Here is a 14,497-nt window from a genome sequence, read left to right as displayed (position 1 = left end):
TTTGGGTGTCCACACGTAAATGCCAACGTGAGACTAGGTAAATCAATTGAGCCCGGGGTGATTTACAGTGTCGAGGACGTCGAGGTGGAGCGTAAAACCTGGAATGGTTTTGGTATGAATAGAAGGCACACTGTGTGGAACATGCTGAAGGATGAAGATAGGCAACTACTACAGAGAATGTACAGTTTAGAGGGGGACGGGTAGGTTGTCCGTATGGAATGCTGTATTCTTTGATATGTAGAAGTTGTAAACTGTGTTTTATGGTGGTTCTTAATGTTGGATTATCATGTGTAGGTTAATAGTATGGGATGGTGGACACAATGGAATACAAGTGCATTTCACGGACATCAAGGATTTGGTGCAGCAGAACTCCATCCATGGGAATATAAGCTGGTTTCGTGAAATTAACCGTTGCGTATTTTTTTTTTATTTAAAAAAAAGCCATATGCAGATTTGAACATTGTTTCCTTTGTGAAGTGGGTGACGTGGCTGTGATGAAATGCCAAATGAATTTAACAACACACAGTTACGAATATATAAATGGAGTCACAAAATGCTAGTAGCACGTAGTGGACATAAATTTACAAATTCTTATTACTAGTGCGCTGGAATTGTAATGGGTAACATATGTTGTAGGTAATCGATGCATACGCTGTAATGTTGACTGAAATGCATAAGATGGTGTCTGGAAGACCAGAATATGTTGGGACATCATACATTTACACTAGTGTTTGTTCGGTATGTATCTTGACTATCGTTTGATTGCACGAAATCTGAAAATAATATTTGCTGTAATGAAATCTGATACGACTAGGGTGGTTTTGGACAATTGTGCAGGATATGATGCGAAACAGTAGCGCTGTATCACGAACGAAGTATTTGAACGTTCACATGAAGGCTGCACCAGGTTGCAGGTACACACTTTTCCCAATCTACAATGCCAACCATTGGATAGTCATGGCACACGATTCAGAAAGCGGGAACTGGAAGCATTACAACTCGATGAGGCCAAGACGTGGAGTGCGTGATGAGCATTACAATGAGACTTTAAAAGTTGTAAGTACTGTTTATCAATTTTAGTTTTGAATATGCATAATTGACAGATTGTAATTTTCAAAATTTTAATGTTACCGTGTACACAACTACACTCACATGTGAAAAATGAACAGAAACAATGGGTAGCCGACCACCACAACAAATTTGTGAAGCCAAGAGTTACAGCTGAGGGTGTTGGGGCAGACTTGTTTGATGGCACTTTTGTATCTGTTGTGGATTGTCCACAACAAGTTCCAGAGTCGTAAGTAATGTTTATTTTAGTTTGAGTGTATTGTTTTGATGATGTATCGCATAAGTGATGTTGGTAACGGTATTTGTGAGTGCAGGTCGGATTGTGGGATTTTCGTGTGCTTTATAATCAGGCAGTACATCCGTGGTGCAGAAGTCAATACTATAATGGACGGTTTGACCCCAACTGGCCTACGAGCTGCGATGGTGGACATGTTCTTAAGTGACCTGGGTAGAGGACTCCGTAGGAGGACATTATAAGAGATGTTCACGTTAGTCATTGCAGTTGGTGCGACAACAAGATTACGATGTTTTTATTTTTGATGTTTTATGGACGTGCATAAATGTTTTGTTAATCTATGAACACAGAACATTAGAAGGGAAAAACTAGTTTCATATACGTTATTTTTTGGTCATGCAGACTGGTGCACCAACAGTTTAATCGTTGGTTAGGATCCGTTATTTTTTGGACATGAATGTTGATATTATTTAGTACGTAATTCAAATAGTTTCTCCTATTCCATAATATCAGGTTAACAGTGTGTTACATTTTAATGTGCATGTCCATTAGATTGTTTTTAAATGCCAGATGGACCTGGGTATGTAAATATGGTATGATCTATACAGAAGTTGACATGCCGACTGTGAGTTTGGGAAACCTATTTTGCCACTATGGGATTAAGCGTGGCTTGATGTGTACGAAAGTTGACATGCAAAGACAATGAGCACGTCGACCATATGTTTAATATGGCATGAGAAAAGGTTAATTTCCCATTGCCATTTTAATTAGAATTGTAAAGACACCATTTGACCGTAACATAATATTACGTTCGCATTCGATTTATTTAAAACAGTTGGTACTGGGTACATGTTTTGTACAATGACACTGAATTGTAAGCAGACACCTAGCCATAAAAAATCCATTGGGATTCCGGTTATTAATTGGCAGAGTCAGTTTTGGGTGAATGTTTGGTATGATGTGCACAGATTTGAAAAACAAAACGGCACGCATTGGCTCTTTGCATGTCTTTACAGTGTTAATCAAATACAGATTTGAAAACAAAATGGTTGGGTGTTAAAGGTGCAGTGTGATTGTTCAACAGTGGGAACCGAAATGGTAGCTAGGTTAGATAAAAGTGTATATCCTACCAAATAGATTAAACGAATAACAGAAAGTTAATGACTGATTGAAAAAAATGTGGAAAATATTTCGAAAAACAAAATAAAACAGAACCCCAGTTTGTTAACAGAAAAATTAAATCATATGTCAGACCATCTATAATGGCTCTTTGCATGTCTTCCTATTGTGATTGCCCAACTTTTTGCAACGACCACAACGTATACGTTGCACTACCTCGCCCTTGGACGAAATTCTCTTCCGTTTGGGCCGATCGGGAGGACGCTTGCTTGTCGGTGGTGCTATCAAATATTCAGTTGGGTTAAACATCGACCTCTCCACTGTTGGGATGGGGTATATAGTTTCGCTATAAATAGCTTGAAATGTATCAATGGAGAATGTAGAGTCTATTAAATCGTAGATGTTTCTCCTATTATTACGGAATGCAACGACAGCATGGGAACACGGGAACTCGTTTATCTGCCACTGAAAACAAGAACATGTCCGCTTGACGACATCAACCAACATCGATGGGTGGGAGTGAACCTCGTACACATTATCATTAGCCTGGCTCACACACCAGGCCCTACTGTCATTATACGCTACCACCAATGTTTTATCCATTTTCAGGCATATTACGCTGGCCCATTTAGTATATTTAACTTGGCGGTCCGATATCTGCCCCATTATTTGACCCCTTATCATATTGACCAATCTAGTGATAGGAAGATGACGGCCTCGTTGACCCAATTATTGAAAATTCAGCAGCGTTTGAGCACATCTTCCCATATCGTCGGCCCCTAAAAAAAAACAAAATCAACGTTTATGGAGCATAAATTATAATGACAAAAATAAAACGTACTACAAAAAAACATGTGGGAATTTAAAATACGCCATAACCCATTAAGCGGATCATGAAAGTGCCTGAAATACGCATTAGACCAGTGTTTTGGGTGCAAGTCTTTCATAAAATCTTCAATCACGGTTGGGTTGGCCTTCTTCAATACCTCAAATTTCTCATTAAAACAAGTAACAGTGGGCGCATAGGCACATTCCCACAACTTCCGCATCAACCCAATTTTGTGCGATGCATTAACATATTTCATTCAATCCCGCAAGTTCATTTGGAGATGCAACAAACAATATGCATGATGCGCTGAAGGGAAAATAATTGGCATAGAGTGTAATAATCCGACATGGCGGTCAGATATGAAAGTTAATGTCCGCCCGCCCCCAACAACTTCTTTCAAATTACGAAGAAACCATTCCCAATTGGCTGAATTCTCAGAATCAACAATAGCAAAGGCTACCGGAAACAATCCGATGACCAAACATGCAACATAAAAAGTTTGACATGAGTAAAGTTATACAACCATCCACACAAAATAAAGTGCGACACATTTTGGAAAATAAAAATGAATAAGCCTACCATTGTGTCTTACATTACTGTTCAGCTTAATTTGAGGAGACCCTATTTCAATGTTGTTATATTTTTTTCTTCGTTAAAAAAAAAACATATGTAACGTATGAAAAATGGAAGTAGCTGTTTACTAGTACGTGCAGAAAATATGGAATAATGGAATAAGATAACACACCATTACCTTGATTGGCGTCTTTAGCAGTAGCTACAAGCAAATTACCTTTAAATCTACCTTTCGAAAACGTTCCATCCAAAAATAGCAAAGGACGGCAATGATTGAACCCATCTATACAAGCACGGAATGATATGAAATACCTAACGAAGCTCCCGATTTTTTGGTCAAACTCAAGGTTAATGTAACTGTTTGGGTTTTTTTGCATAACGGAATCGCTATACCACCTGAGCTGGTCGAAGGACGTAGCATGATCCCCGTACACTTCGCCCCTCACTTTCTCAACACCCAACCATGCCACCCGGTAACTAATGTCCAAACCATACTCGTTTTTCAAATCAAACACAACATCAGTAGGGCGCGTCAATGGCTTATCACGCACCTGATCTGCAATAACTGTAGACACCAAATCAGACCCTGTACGAGGGTTCCTACAAGTACGTACAGCAGCCCCACAAGTATGCACACTATCGAACCTCTTAACACATAACACCCCACTTGACGGTAACATCCTCGCATGAACTGACCACGAACAATCTATTGACGCCGCAAACTTACACACTACTGTAATTCGAACGGAGTCATTTTTAATGTACTTGAATTGAAATCCACGTTCAACAGCATACTTACACAGAACTTCACGGAATTCAGTTGCTCCACCATCAAAACATTGTCCCACATGGGTAATACCATACGCCCATTGCGCCAACAAAAACGTCTTTGATTTGTTCGAACAGTATGTTGGTAACAAGTCCATCTGGTCATCCACGCACCCATTCCGACTAACATCTCGTGAAATTCCCCTATCTTCTGTGGAATCCAACACACCCCAATTACCCCCTACACCAACACTACTTTCTTGAATGAGGACCTCAATTTGATTTATCCCAAACAACTTAGTAAGGCACAACATGTTTTGAATATCATCGTCACTATCCACCTTAAACTTCTTATACCCGGGAAAATCAAAAAACAAACACACCGCACCTGGTACCAATCCATCGAACTTCCCACAAATATCATCAACAATCTTCACGAATGACGAATCCTGATGCAACCGAATAAGAACATTTACTAAACCATACGAACACAACAACAAAATCCCCCCGTCCATACCTGTACACATTTGGAGAACCCATTACTGTTCCAACATACCCAGGAAATGACATAACATAACAGTTTCTGTTTACATGCAATTGATATAACTACGCGAAGCCATCCCACTGACAGATCACAAAAAAATAAAAATATTTGGATAAAAACCACACACCTGTTTTCGATGCCTTAACCACAGCAGTGCCAACGCAGGAATACAACACCTTCAACTGTCCAATTATAGTGCAAAAAATAGCAGTGGTCACTGGGAAAAGATGATGCCCACCACCGGAAAAAAATGGTACTCACACTACTAGAAAAATGACTTTTTGCGTCACTTCTTTTGCGACGGTCAAACAAGCGGTCACAAAAAAAGAAAAAAAAAGAAAAAGAAAATATCAGCAACAGCCATAACTTATAAGGGATGCAAATAACACAGCTTTCTTTAATTAATTTTCCCCAATTTCAATTTCATAACTTTCTCTCTCTATATGATGGAAGCTCTCAATGTGCCTTAGCTCTCTCTCGCACTCACCCATGGTCGTCACAGGTATGGCTCTCTCTCTCTCTCTCTCTCTCTCTCTCTCTCTCTCTCCTTTAATTTCTCAATCTCTCTTCTCTCTTCTCTTTCTCTCTCTCTCTTAAATTGTTTCTGAATTCAGAAACTTGTAATGTACCTGTCAATTTGTTGAATTTTCAGGTGATTTCATTGCAAATTAGGTGATTTCATCGGTGTCTTGTGAGAATACAAGTAATTTTGCAATCCTCAACCTCCTCTATCACCTCTGCTTCTCTCTCTATCTGACTTAGGAAATCTAGGTTTTCAATTATTTGCAATTCTTTCTTTTCTCATCTGAAATGTTTCTATCTATTTTCAATTCTTCTCACATATACATGCATATTTATATACACACATCTGAATTCGATTATTTTTTGTTCTGCGATTCATAGCCAATTTCGAAAATTTCATAGAATTTAGCAGAGATACTGTGAGAGAGCAAAAGTTAGGGTTTGATTCATTTACTTTTTATTCTCCTCTCTCTCTCTCTATGGCTTTGTTACTCACAATTACATAGAGTTTTTAAAAAGAATTTATGACGCTATTCAAACAAAAAATTTCTATAGCCTAAATTTTGTATAGACTTGTTTTATTTTAATATTTTGTCTGATGAAGGTGCATTGGAATTTTAATTGAATTTTTTTGTAGTATAGCTAGTGTTTTGTTTATTTATTTGAATTTTTTACAGCTTAAAAAAATTAGTTTCATATTAAAGTTAACATGTGAAGCACAATAATAATTTTCCCCACATTTACATTCTGAAAATTCACATAATAGCAGTAAGAATGATAGCATCTAGTTATTTCGATTTGTATTTTCAGTTTAAATGTATTTTTTAGCTCCGTAAACCCTGGTGTTTAAGCCCTTTTTTGGTAATTGTTCGACTTAGCCCCTGTTGTTTTTGGTAATTGTTCGACTTTGTTCCTATCTATTAGTTCGTTTGTCTTCATGTTGAATCAAAATTACCGCTTCTCTAAACCTGATTTGCTGGGTATATTATTTTTAATAAAAAGTGATACTGTCATAAAACTAATCGAGTAACCTATCACAGTATAAATTACACACGTATTTGTACATGTAATTAGATTTTTTATCAAGCATTTGAATAAAATTTGTTTACAAATGGTTATGTGATTATGTCAAGAACCAAGGGCTTGATCAAATAAATTGAGCAACATATTCTTTTGTTGATGATAATCCTCTCAAATTCTATATTAGGCGTATCAATGGCATCACTGACGGAACTTTCTTTCCACTGGACTGGTTTCATTAGTGCGATGATTTCAAATATTGCATTCACTTACAGGAGTATCTATTCAAAGAAGCAATGGTAATGTCTTTCACATGTAATTATTCTTAGTATTCTAAATTGTGGTTTTAATTTTATGGAATGGAAGAGTGTGGAAGAACACAATTAAGGTCCCCTGCTTGACCTTTAATAATGCTTGATTATCTCTTATGTTGCTTTTGACTTTTCTAAATGCAAGAAGTAATGGTGTTGAACACTTGACACGCGTAAGACTTAAAAGAGTACAGGATTTGTGTCCAATGTGCCTAGTTGGACATGCACCCAGTATCTCTTGCTTAGTCTATTAGGTAAGTTTTATGACACTAAACTTTACTGACTAATATCTTTTTATATTGTGAGTGACAATGTTAATATCAATTTGGTATAAATATAAAATTGTGGAAAGGTTCTTTCTTTGAATAATGGTTAATAAGATTGTGACAGGATACTTCTCTTACTCTTCCCTAAACCAAAGCATACATGATTAGTCAAAACTGTAAGCTTATATAGACTAACAACACTAACTAATATAAGCATGGATCAAGTTCATAATCCTATGTTGAACAAACTTTTAACTTCAAGAAGTGCTTGTGGTAACTTATTTTCAAATCTCTAATTTAGCATCTCAGGCCATGTCAGGTTCTATAACAAACCTAATATTCAGTCATAATCCTATGTTCTCTATATACAGTGTGCCTACAAGTTTGTGTGTGTAGGCTAGACCTTAGTACACGGAGATAAAATAAAGGACAATTAAATTAACAGTGATGGTGTACTCTATATGTGACTAATTGGTTTTAAATCAAAATTAAAATATAGGATATATACATGGGGTTGATGATTGATCTATGCCATAGGTTTGATCCAAATAAAAAATGAAAATAGTGTGATAAGAGTGTAAGCTATCTTCTTTGATGATATCAATGCACATGAAAACAATTTGAACTTCCATGAAGTACATAACTTTCTCCCAATTTTTGAGGTCTTCTATGATGGTTGTTTGTCTCTTCTTCAGTGATCTTGGAAATGCAGCATTATCTGGCCAATTTTTGGTCCCTCAGCTTGGCCAGCTCAAGAATTTACAGTACCTGTAAGTCTATTTTTATGTGTTTGCCTAACTGCTGCCTTGGATTTTTTTAGTTTGTCTTGATATTATTACTTTCTATTACTAAACCATCCCTCCCTTCCTCACTCTATGTAGTCTGTCAGACCATGGTAAAAAAGCCTTTGTAATTATTATTGATCTAACATTATTGATCATCTGTACTATTCATCTGTTAACATTATTGATCATCTGTACTGTTCATCTGTTAACATTATTGATCTAACAACTATAAGCAGTGATCTGCATTTCTAGAAAAATATTCATGTTAAACATTAGGTTGGGCATTACATTTTATCTCTCATCTGTTTTTCATTTTGTGAAATCTTTGTGTGCAATTAATTGATTCTGTTAATTTGTTAAATATTGATGTTGGCCACTGCCATATGCGTCCTTGTTACAATATCTATAAGGGAACACATTGTTTCCATACACCATAACAGATCACCAATATATATTTCACTAATGTTTCTAAATACTTTTTAGTGTTCTACAGAAATGTAAAAACTGATTTTTATGATTCTGTTTTCCTCACAATATTTCTGAAATATGCACTAATGCAGGGGATCACTACCTAAAACCATTTGTAATACCGAAACTAGAAGTCAGAATGAGCAGAAGAACTAGTGCAGATGAACCTCTATTTTTCTAGAAATAGAGATTTGGATGTTAGCATGGTTCTATATTGAGAAATGCTATATCTCAACTGATAGTTATATGAGAATAAATTATACATATTTAAACCATGGGTTCTTATTTAGATATCAACACTACACAGCTCTCCAAATAATCATAGTGCACCTGATAGCTTATAATCATTGAATTATTTATTTGAAGGTGAAAATTGCTTGCCCGGTTCTCAAATAGGTACAAGTCATCCAAAGAACAAGGGAGGAACAGAGCCATTATTTCATCTTACTGGCGCACATTTTTATCGAGCCTAAGTACTACTTATCATTGGTTGATGCTGGAGCCTTAGAAGGTATACAACGCCATGACTTTTTGAAAAGAAAAGAAAAAAATGCTATAGTTTTGTATTTAGCACCATGATCTTCACTACAAAAATGCTATAGTTTTTGAATTTATTTTCTATCATGTTTAGTTTGCAAGTGTTTTGTGTTGTAATGAAAAACTATTGACAATTCATTGTGCCTATTTAATTTTTCCAGAATCATGAATATAACTATGAGTCTGTGACTATATGTAAATCATAACAAGAAGGAATGACAAAGATTAAAAAGAGATGCAGACGCATAGGGTTAAGGCTTAACTTGTTGGGTTATGTTGTTCTAGAAGAACCTGTAGTACCCAAGATGAAGGTGCTTCAAAATAAAGGCATAAAAAAGCATAATAGTGATTCCTCTATTCTTTTTCAGCAGAGAAGTTTGTCTGTGAACTTCTAATGGGTTACACAATATCTTTGAAATTTTTGTACTCTTTACTGCTTATAGTGATATTGCAATTCTGTCTTTTGGAAGTGAGGGTCAAATAACAGGTGTCCTAGTGTAGATATTTTCAGTTCTAAATGCAGTCTGTGGCTTTTACTGGTGCTCACCTGCTTGTTATTGCTGCAATCTGGTTTGTGGGATTTGGCCTTTCTCTGCTCCTCCTCTGTCTCTGTTGTTGCTGCTGCCAACGTCGATACCATGGCTATTCTCGAACAGCCTATGCGCTTTCTTTCATTTTTCTGATGTTCACCATTGCTGCAATGTATATCTTTATCTCTCTCTCTCTCTCTCTCTCTCTGTGTCACACACACACACACACACACACACACACAATACCTACGAGTTTAAATTGAATATTTGGATTTGGATCGATTTATCTGAGAGTCCATTGTTGTTCTATGTTTTTGATTTCAGCATTGGATGCGTTGTTTTGTATACTGGACAAGGGAAGTTCCATACTAGCACATCGAATACATTGGACCATGTCGTGTGGCAAGCTAACACCATTGTTGAGAGTCTTGGGAGTGTATTGGATTATCTTGAAGCAGCTAAGCATATCAGAGTGGATCAACTTTTTTTACCTCCTGATGTTCAAAACAACATCAACAAGGTTGAAACTGACATTAATACTGCTGCTCCATGGTTGGTGTAACCAAATTGCTTTTATAGTTTCCATGGTTGCATACCTTGCTCTTAGTTTATCATTCTCTTCTGAATTCTCATAGTAGGACTTTTGCATATGATCTAGTGATAGTTCTTGCAACACCTTTGTTTTACAGCATAGTTGTGAAGATTTTGCTCTTCCATTCTTCATATATTTTCTTGGTCCTCACAATCTTAATCATTCTAGTCAGCCAAACAGTATCATCATTATTTGCCCTCTCAACCTTACTCATTGGCTTTGAGCTGTGGGCCTTTCTTCTTGGAATGTTATATGACACGTTTTCAATCATAGCCATGCTTCTTGAATTTCTGACATGATTATTGCTTGCCAAACTGACATAAACACCTCTCCTCTCCTTTCAACACCTGTCAATCACGTTCTAGCAAACATTTCACAGTTGCATGTATGTCATCAAATATTTCTGCTGAAGTTTCTAAATAAATGCTTATGCTTTCTCTCATTGAAGTACTACTGAAACCCCTTGTTATTTGTGAGTTTACATCTGATTTAAAATGCACTTATCATCAAATGTTGCTTGTTTTCCACAGGGGTCATCAATTGGACTAGTTAAGTCAATGCAGCTGGCTATCAGCAATCCGGCATCTGCTGATTCCGTGATAAGCTCTAAAACTGATCCAAATCTTTGCTTTGCAATGCATGCCCATTCCAGCATCTCATTTTCTGGTCTTAGCATGGAGAGTAGTGTTGCAGATCATCAAGACTGGTGCTTCTCCAATGGTTCTCACGGGAGAGCCGCCTCCATTGTGTCCTGAAAGTTCATTCCCTTCAACTAGTAGGAGCAACGTTGTTATGCGTTACATGGAAAAGAAGACACGCAAGTAAGAGTAGAGCGGTTTTTTTTTTTTTTTTTTTACACCATTTAGGTTGAAAAAAAGAAAAGAATATTGTGTGAAACTAGGAAGCATGGATGTGTATTTAATTCACTTTCAATTCTTTTTGATTGTTTAGTTCTTTGGTTTAGTGGAAATTATATTTTGAGGTTTGTGATAGTTTCGAGGAAAGTGTAGAAGAAGTGTTAATGCATGAATGTTGAGATTTTATTAAAGGAAGAAATGAAAAATAATGCATGAATGTTGAGATTTTTGCAAATATGTCTTACGTTTATTGTATATAATATTTGAATATATATATATATCTCTCTATATATATATACCATTGTAGGTTTTTTTTTTTTTTTGCGACGGTAAGAAGATGGTCACTAATACATTGTAGGCATTTTTTAAACTCTTTTGCAACGGCAAAATATTAGTCGCTCTAAGTAGGTTCGCGACCCTCATTTGCCGTCGCATAGGCCGTCGCAAAAAGTCTTTTGCGACTGTTTTTTTATTATTTGCGACGGCTTGTAGCGGTCGCAAAAAGTACTTTTTTTAGTAGTGTCACCGTATTCTGTCTCTAGAAAAACAATGGTGAAAACAATGTTAATGAAGAAAAACAATGGTAATCAATAAGAAATGGTGGAAAAACAATGTTAATCAATACAAAAACAAAGTTAATCAAAATACAGAACAATGAAATAATGTTAATCAATAAGAATGGTGGGCACTGTTTTCGGTTAGATCACAGAATTGGTGAAAACAATGTCAATCAATAAAAAAACATCCCCACAAAAACGTTGACATTACGAAACCTATGGAAATCATAATCAAATGTTTAAGGAAAGTACATTAAAAAGGGTATTGATGTAAAAACAAATAGAATCAAATCACACCCCCAAAAATCTGGCAATAAATTAGGACTAAATGGTATACAAAAAAACTTAAAGGACTAAATGGTTTAACTTTTTTCAGGATAGGATTTATGGGTAATTTTTCCTAAATATTTATGATTTAAATTTTTTGAATATTTATTTTGAAAAAAAATTATTTCCTTTGTAATATTTTCAATTAAAAAATTGAGTAATGTTATTTTCTGTTAATAATAAATTTTTTTAATTAAATTTTGAAAAGAGTTTGGTTAGGAGCGTTGATCAAAATTTTCAGTAGTGTGAAAGTAGTGTGTTTTGTTATGAGTTATAACAATTTGAATTACGTTTTGAAAACTCTTTCCAAAACTAATAACCAAACAAATGTTCTTACTTCACATATCAAATCAAACTTTCAAAACTCAATTCCGCACTCAATTCAAAACTCAATTCAACACTCTATTCAAAAATCATAGCCAAACAAATTTTCCACACTCAAATCATAATTTCAAAACACACAAACTTAAAATACAACTCATATTCTCAAATCATAGTTAGACAGTCTTACCAAACGGAGCCTATAATTCTACCTCTTATGGGTCAAAATATGTTATATGGGTGAAGTTGTAAATATTTTCAATTGAATGGAGATAGTTTGGTCATTTTATTGTGATTTGACATCATAAATAAATATTAATAAAAAAAGTCAAAAACAACTTTTTACCAACTTTTTAAATCATTTGTTTAAAAAGCCAAAAGCTTGGTTAAAAGCTAAAAAGTCACTTTTTATCATCTTCCCAAAATATCATTTAAGTCTATGTTTGGGAAGTTGGATTTGAGAATTTTTTGACTAAAAGAGTAACAAAAAATAAAATAGATTTTTTAACCTAATAAGATAAAATATCACATCTAACTCATGATCATTATATTTTTTTTCTCTCACAAAAAAGTCAAAAAAATCAAAAGTCTTTCCCAAATTAGGTTTTTTAGTCTCAGACCAAAAAAGTTAAAAAGCCAAAAAGTCAACTCACTTTCCAAACGAAGCCTAATTGGTGTGTCGATTTCGTGGTGTTTTGGAAAGCCTAATTGGTGTCGATTTCGTGGTGTTTTGGAAAGTTAGTAAAAAATTGATTTTTTGGTTTTTTTAACTTATTTTGTCTTTTTGTGGGTAAAAAATATGAGAGGCGATGTGATCTAAAATAGGTAAAAAGCTAAAAGCTAACTTTTTATTTTATTCCCAAAACACCCATTCATGTGATGTGATGTGATGTTTTTTGGCTTCAGTTTTTTTTTGTTCTTTTTATTTTTATTTTTCACATCATTAGTGTTCTTTTAAAACTTCCAAATTAATTTCAGAAAATATAAATTCATAAAAAGAAGAACAATATATAAGTGAGAGGAGAGAAAAAAAGTTATCAATAACTAGAAGGTGTGAGTGTGTCTGTTGTGAGGTGTAAATGAAAACCTTTAGGGGTGATACTTACACGCCTATAATTTTTCATTTACATCCCACCATAGATACAATTGTATCCATGTGCTTGTAATTTTTTTTCCTCTTCTTCCACCTGCGTAAAATTCCTCCATTCATAATTTTTTTTATTTTAATTATTAATATTTAAAAATTTTATTATTAATTTATAATTACTTTTTTAACACACCACTGACGTGATACATTCCCAAATAATCGACGAATTTTCCAAAAACTAAAGTGATGTTTATTTTACTAAAAATATTAGCATAAAAACATGAGGTACAATACAACTCTTGTTTGTAAAAAACCAAACCACATTAAAAGTTGTGTTCCAAAAAATTCTCATTTTTAAGTAAATATTTCTTTGACCTTTACGCTATTTGTTAATTGAAAATTTTATAAAGCCTCTTTTAAGAATAAATTATTTAAATAATTTTTTGAATTTTTTGTTAAAATATGAGGTAAAAAATTAATATATTTGAGATAATTTTTTTGCTTTTTTACCAAAAAAAAAAAAAACAAAAAATAGAGAGAAAGAAATTTTTTTAATTTTTTTAATAACTTGTTAACTTTTATATTATTTTCCCAAACAAGCCGGGTAGAAGATTAAAAATAATTAAAAATACATGTGGGTGTACCTTTTTTTGTGTAAAAAAACACAACAGAAGTTGTGCCATTGACCTTTTGGTAAATAATTTTCTCACTTTTTACTATCTTGTAATTTCTCCAAAACAAAAATACAATATAAACAATCTAGTTTCATTTTCAAATTTTATTTTATCGATGCAGTAATATTATTTATTCAAATTTTTATCCAAAATTTTAAACAAAAATATGAATGTATAACCCATATTCATTTCAGGGGAAATTGCATATTAGCTTGTTTGACCAAAAATATTTACAAAATTATAGGAGTGTAACTCTTTTCGGTGCTACACATTTTTATAAACTAGTAGGTGGCACACACGATGTGTGTGCAATTTAAATAAGTAGGAATAAAAAAATATAATAATGAAATTAATATTATAATGTGTACTTAGTTTAAGTGGTATGAGTCTTCGTACTTAAATCCATGGTCATAGGTTCAAGCCCTGCCCATCATCTCTTTGTTTAACTATTTTTTAAAAAATAAAAAATACTGCCACATGGCATGAGGTGAGTAAAGTTTCAGGACA

General features: G+C 34.4%; 2 protein-coding genes across 15 annotated transcripts; one reads left to right on the top strand and one right to left on the bottom strand.

Annotated features, from left to right (window-relative positions):
• Positions 1 to 2,560: 2,560 nt before the first annotated feature.
• Positions 2,561 to 5,107, bottom strand: LOC114270701 (uncharacterized). The gene is made up of 2 exons (XM_082908169.1): positions 4,003 to 5,107; positions 2,561 to 3,003 (listed from the first exon to the last, which is right to left on the bottom strand). The coding sequence occupies exons 1-2, from the start codon at positions 5,105 to 5,107 to the stop codon at positions 2,561 to 2,563; spliced, it is 1,548 nt and encodes a 515-aa protein (XP_082764295.1).
• A 278-nt stretch (positions 5,108 to 5,385) lies between these two features.
• LOC114258783 (uncharacterized) lies at positions 5,386 to 11,259 on the top strand. Of its 14 annotated transcripts, none has more exons than XM_082908732.1 (8): positions 5,391 to 5,638; positions 5,789 to 5,839; positions 6,866 to 6,977; positions 7,138 to 7,243; positions 7,951 to 8,025; positions 8,905 to 9,747; positions 9,900 to 10,095; positions 10,698 to 11,259. In XM_082908732.1, exons 6-8 carry the CDS (start codon positions 9,563 to 9,565, stop codon positions 10,920 to 10,922), a joined length of 606 nt encoding a protein of 201 aa, XP_082764858.1. In that variant the 5' UTR covers positions 5,391 to 5,638; positions 5,789 to 5,839; positions 6,866 to 6,977; positions 7,138 to 7,243; positions 7,951 to 8,025; positions 8,905 to 9,562; the 3' UTR covers positions 10,923 to 11,259. The 14 variants fall into 14 exon arrangements, 13 of the variants coding, with proteins under 13 accessions (XP_082764858.1, XP_082764855.1, XP_082764856.1 ...); XM_082908729.1 differs by having other exon boundaries at positions 8,875 to 9,747; XM_082908730.1 differs by having other exon boundaries at positions 7,135 to 7,243; positions 8,875 to 9,747.
• The last annotated feature ends 3,238 nt before the right edge of the window (positions 11,260 to 14,497 follow it).

This window comes from Camellia sinensis, chromosome 15 (genome assembly GCF_055761805.1).
Source record: "Camellia sinensis isolate YWXY chromosome 15, ASM5576180v1, whole genome shotgun sequence".
In the NCBI taxonomy this organism is placed as follows: domain Eukaryota; kingdom Viridiplantae; phylum Streptophyta; class Magnoliopsida; order Ericales; family Theaceae; genus Camellia; species Camellia sinensis.
Note: the sequence above shows the minus strand (reverse complement) of the source record. Positions and strands in the feature narration are given on the sequence as shown.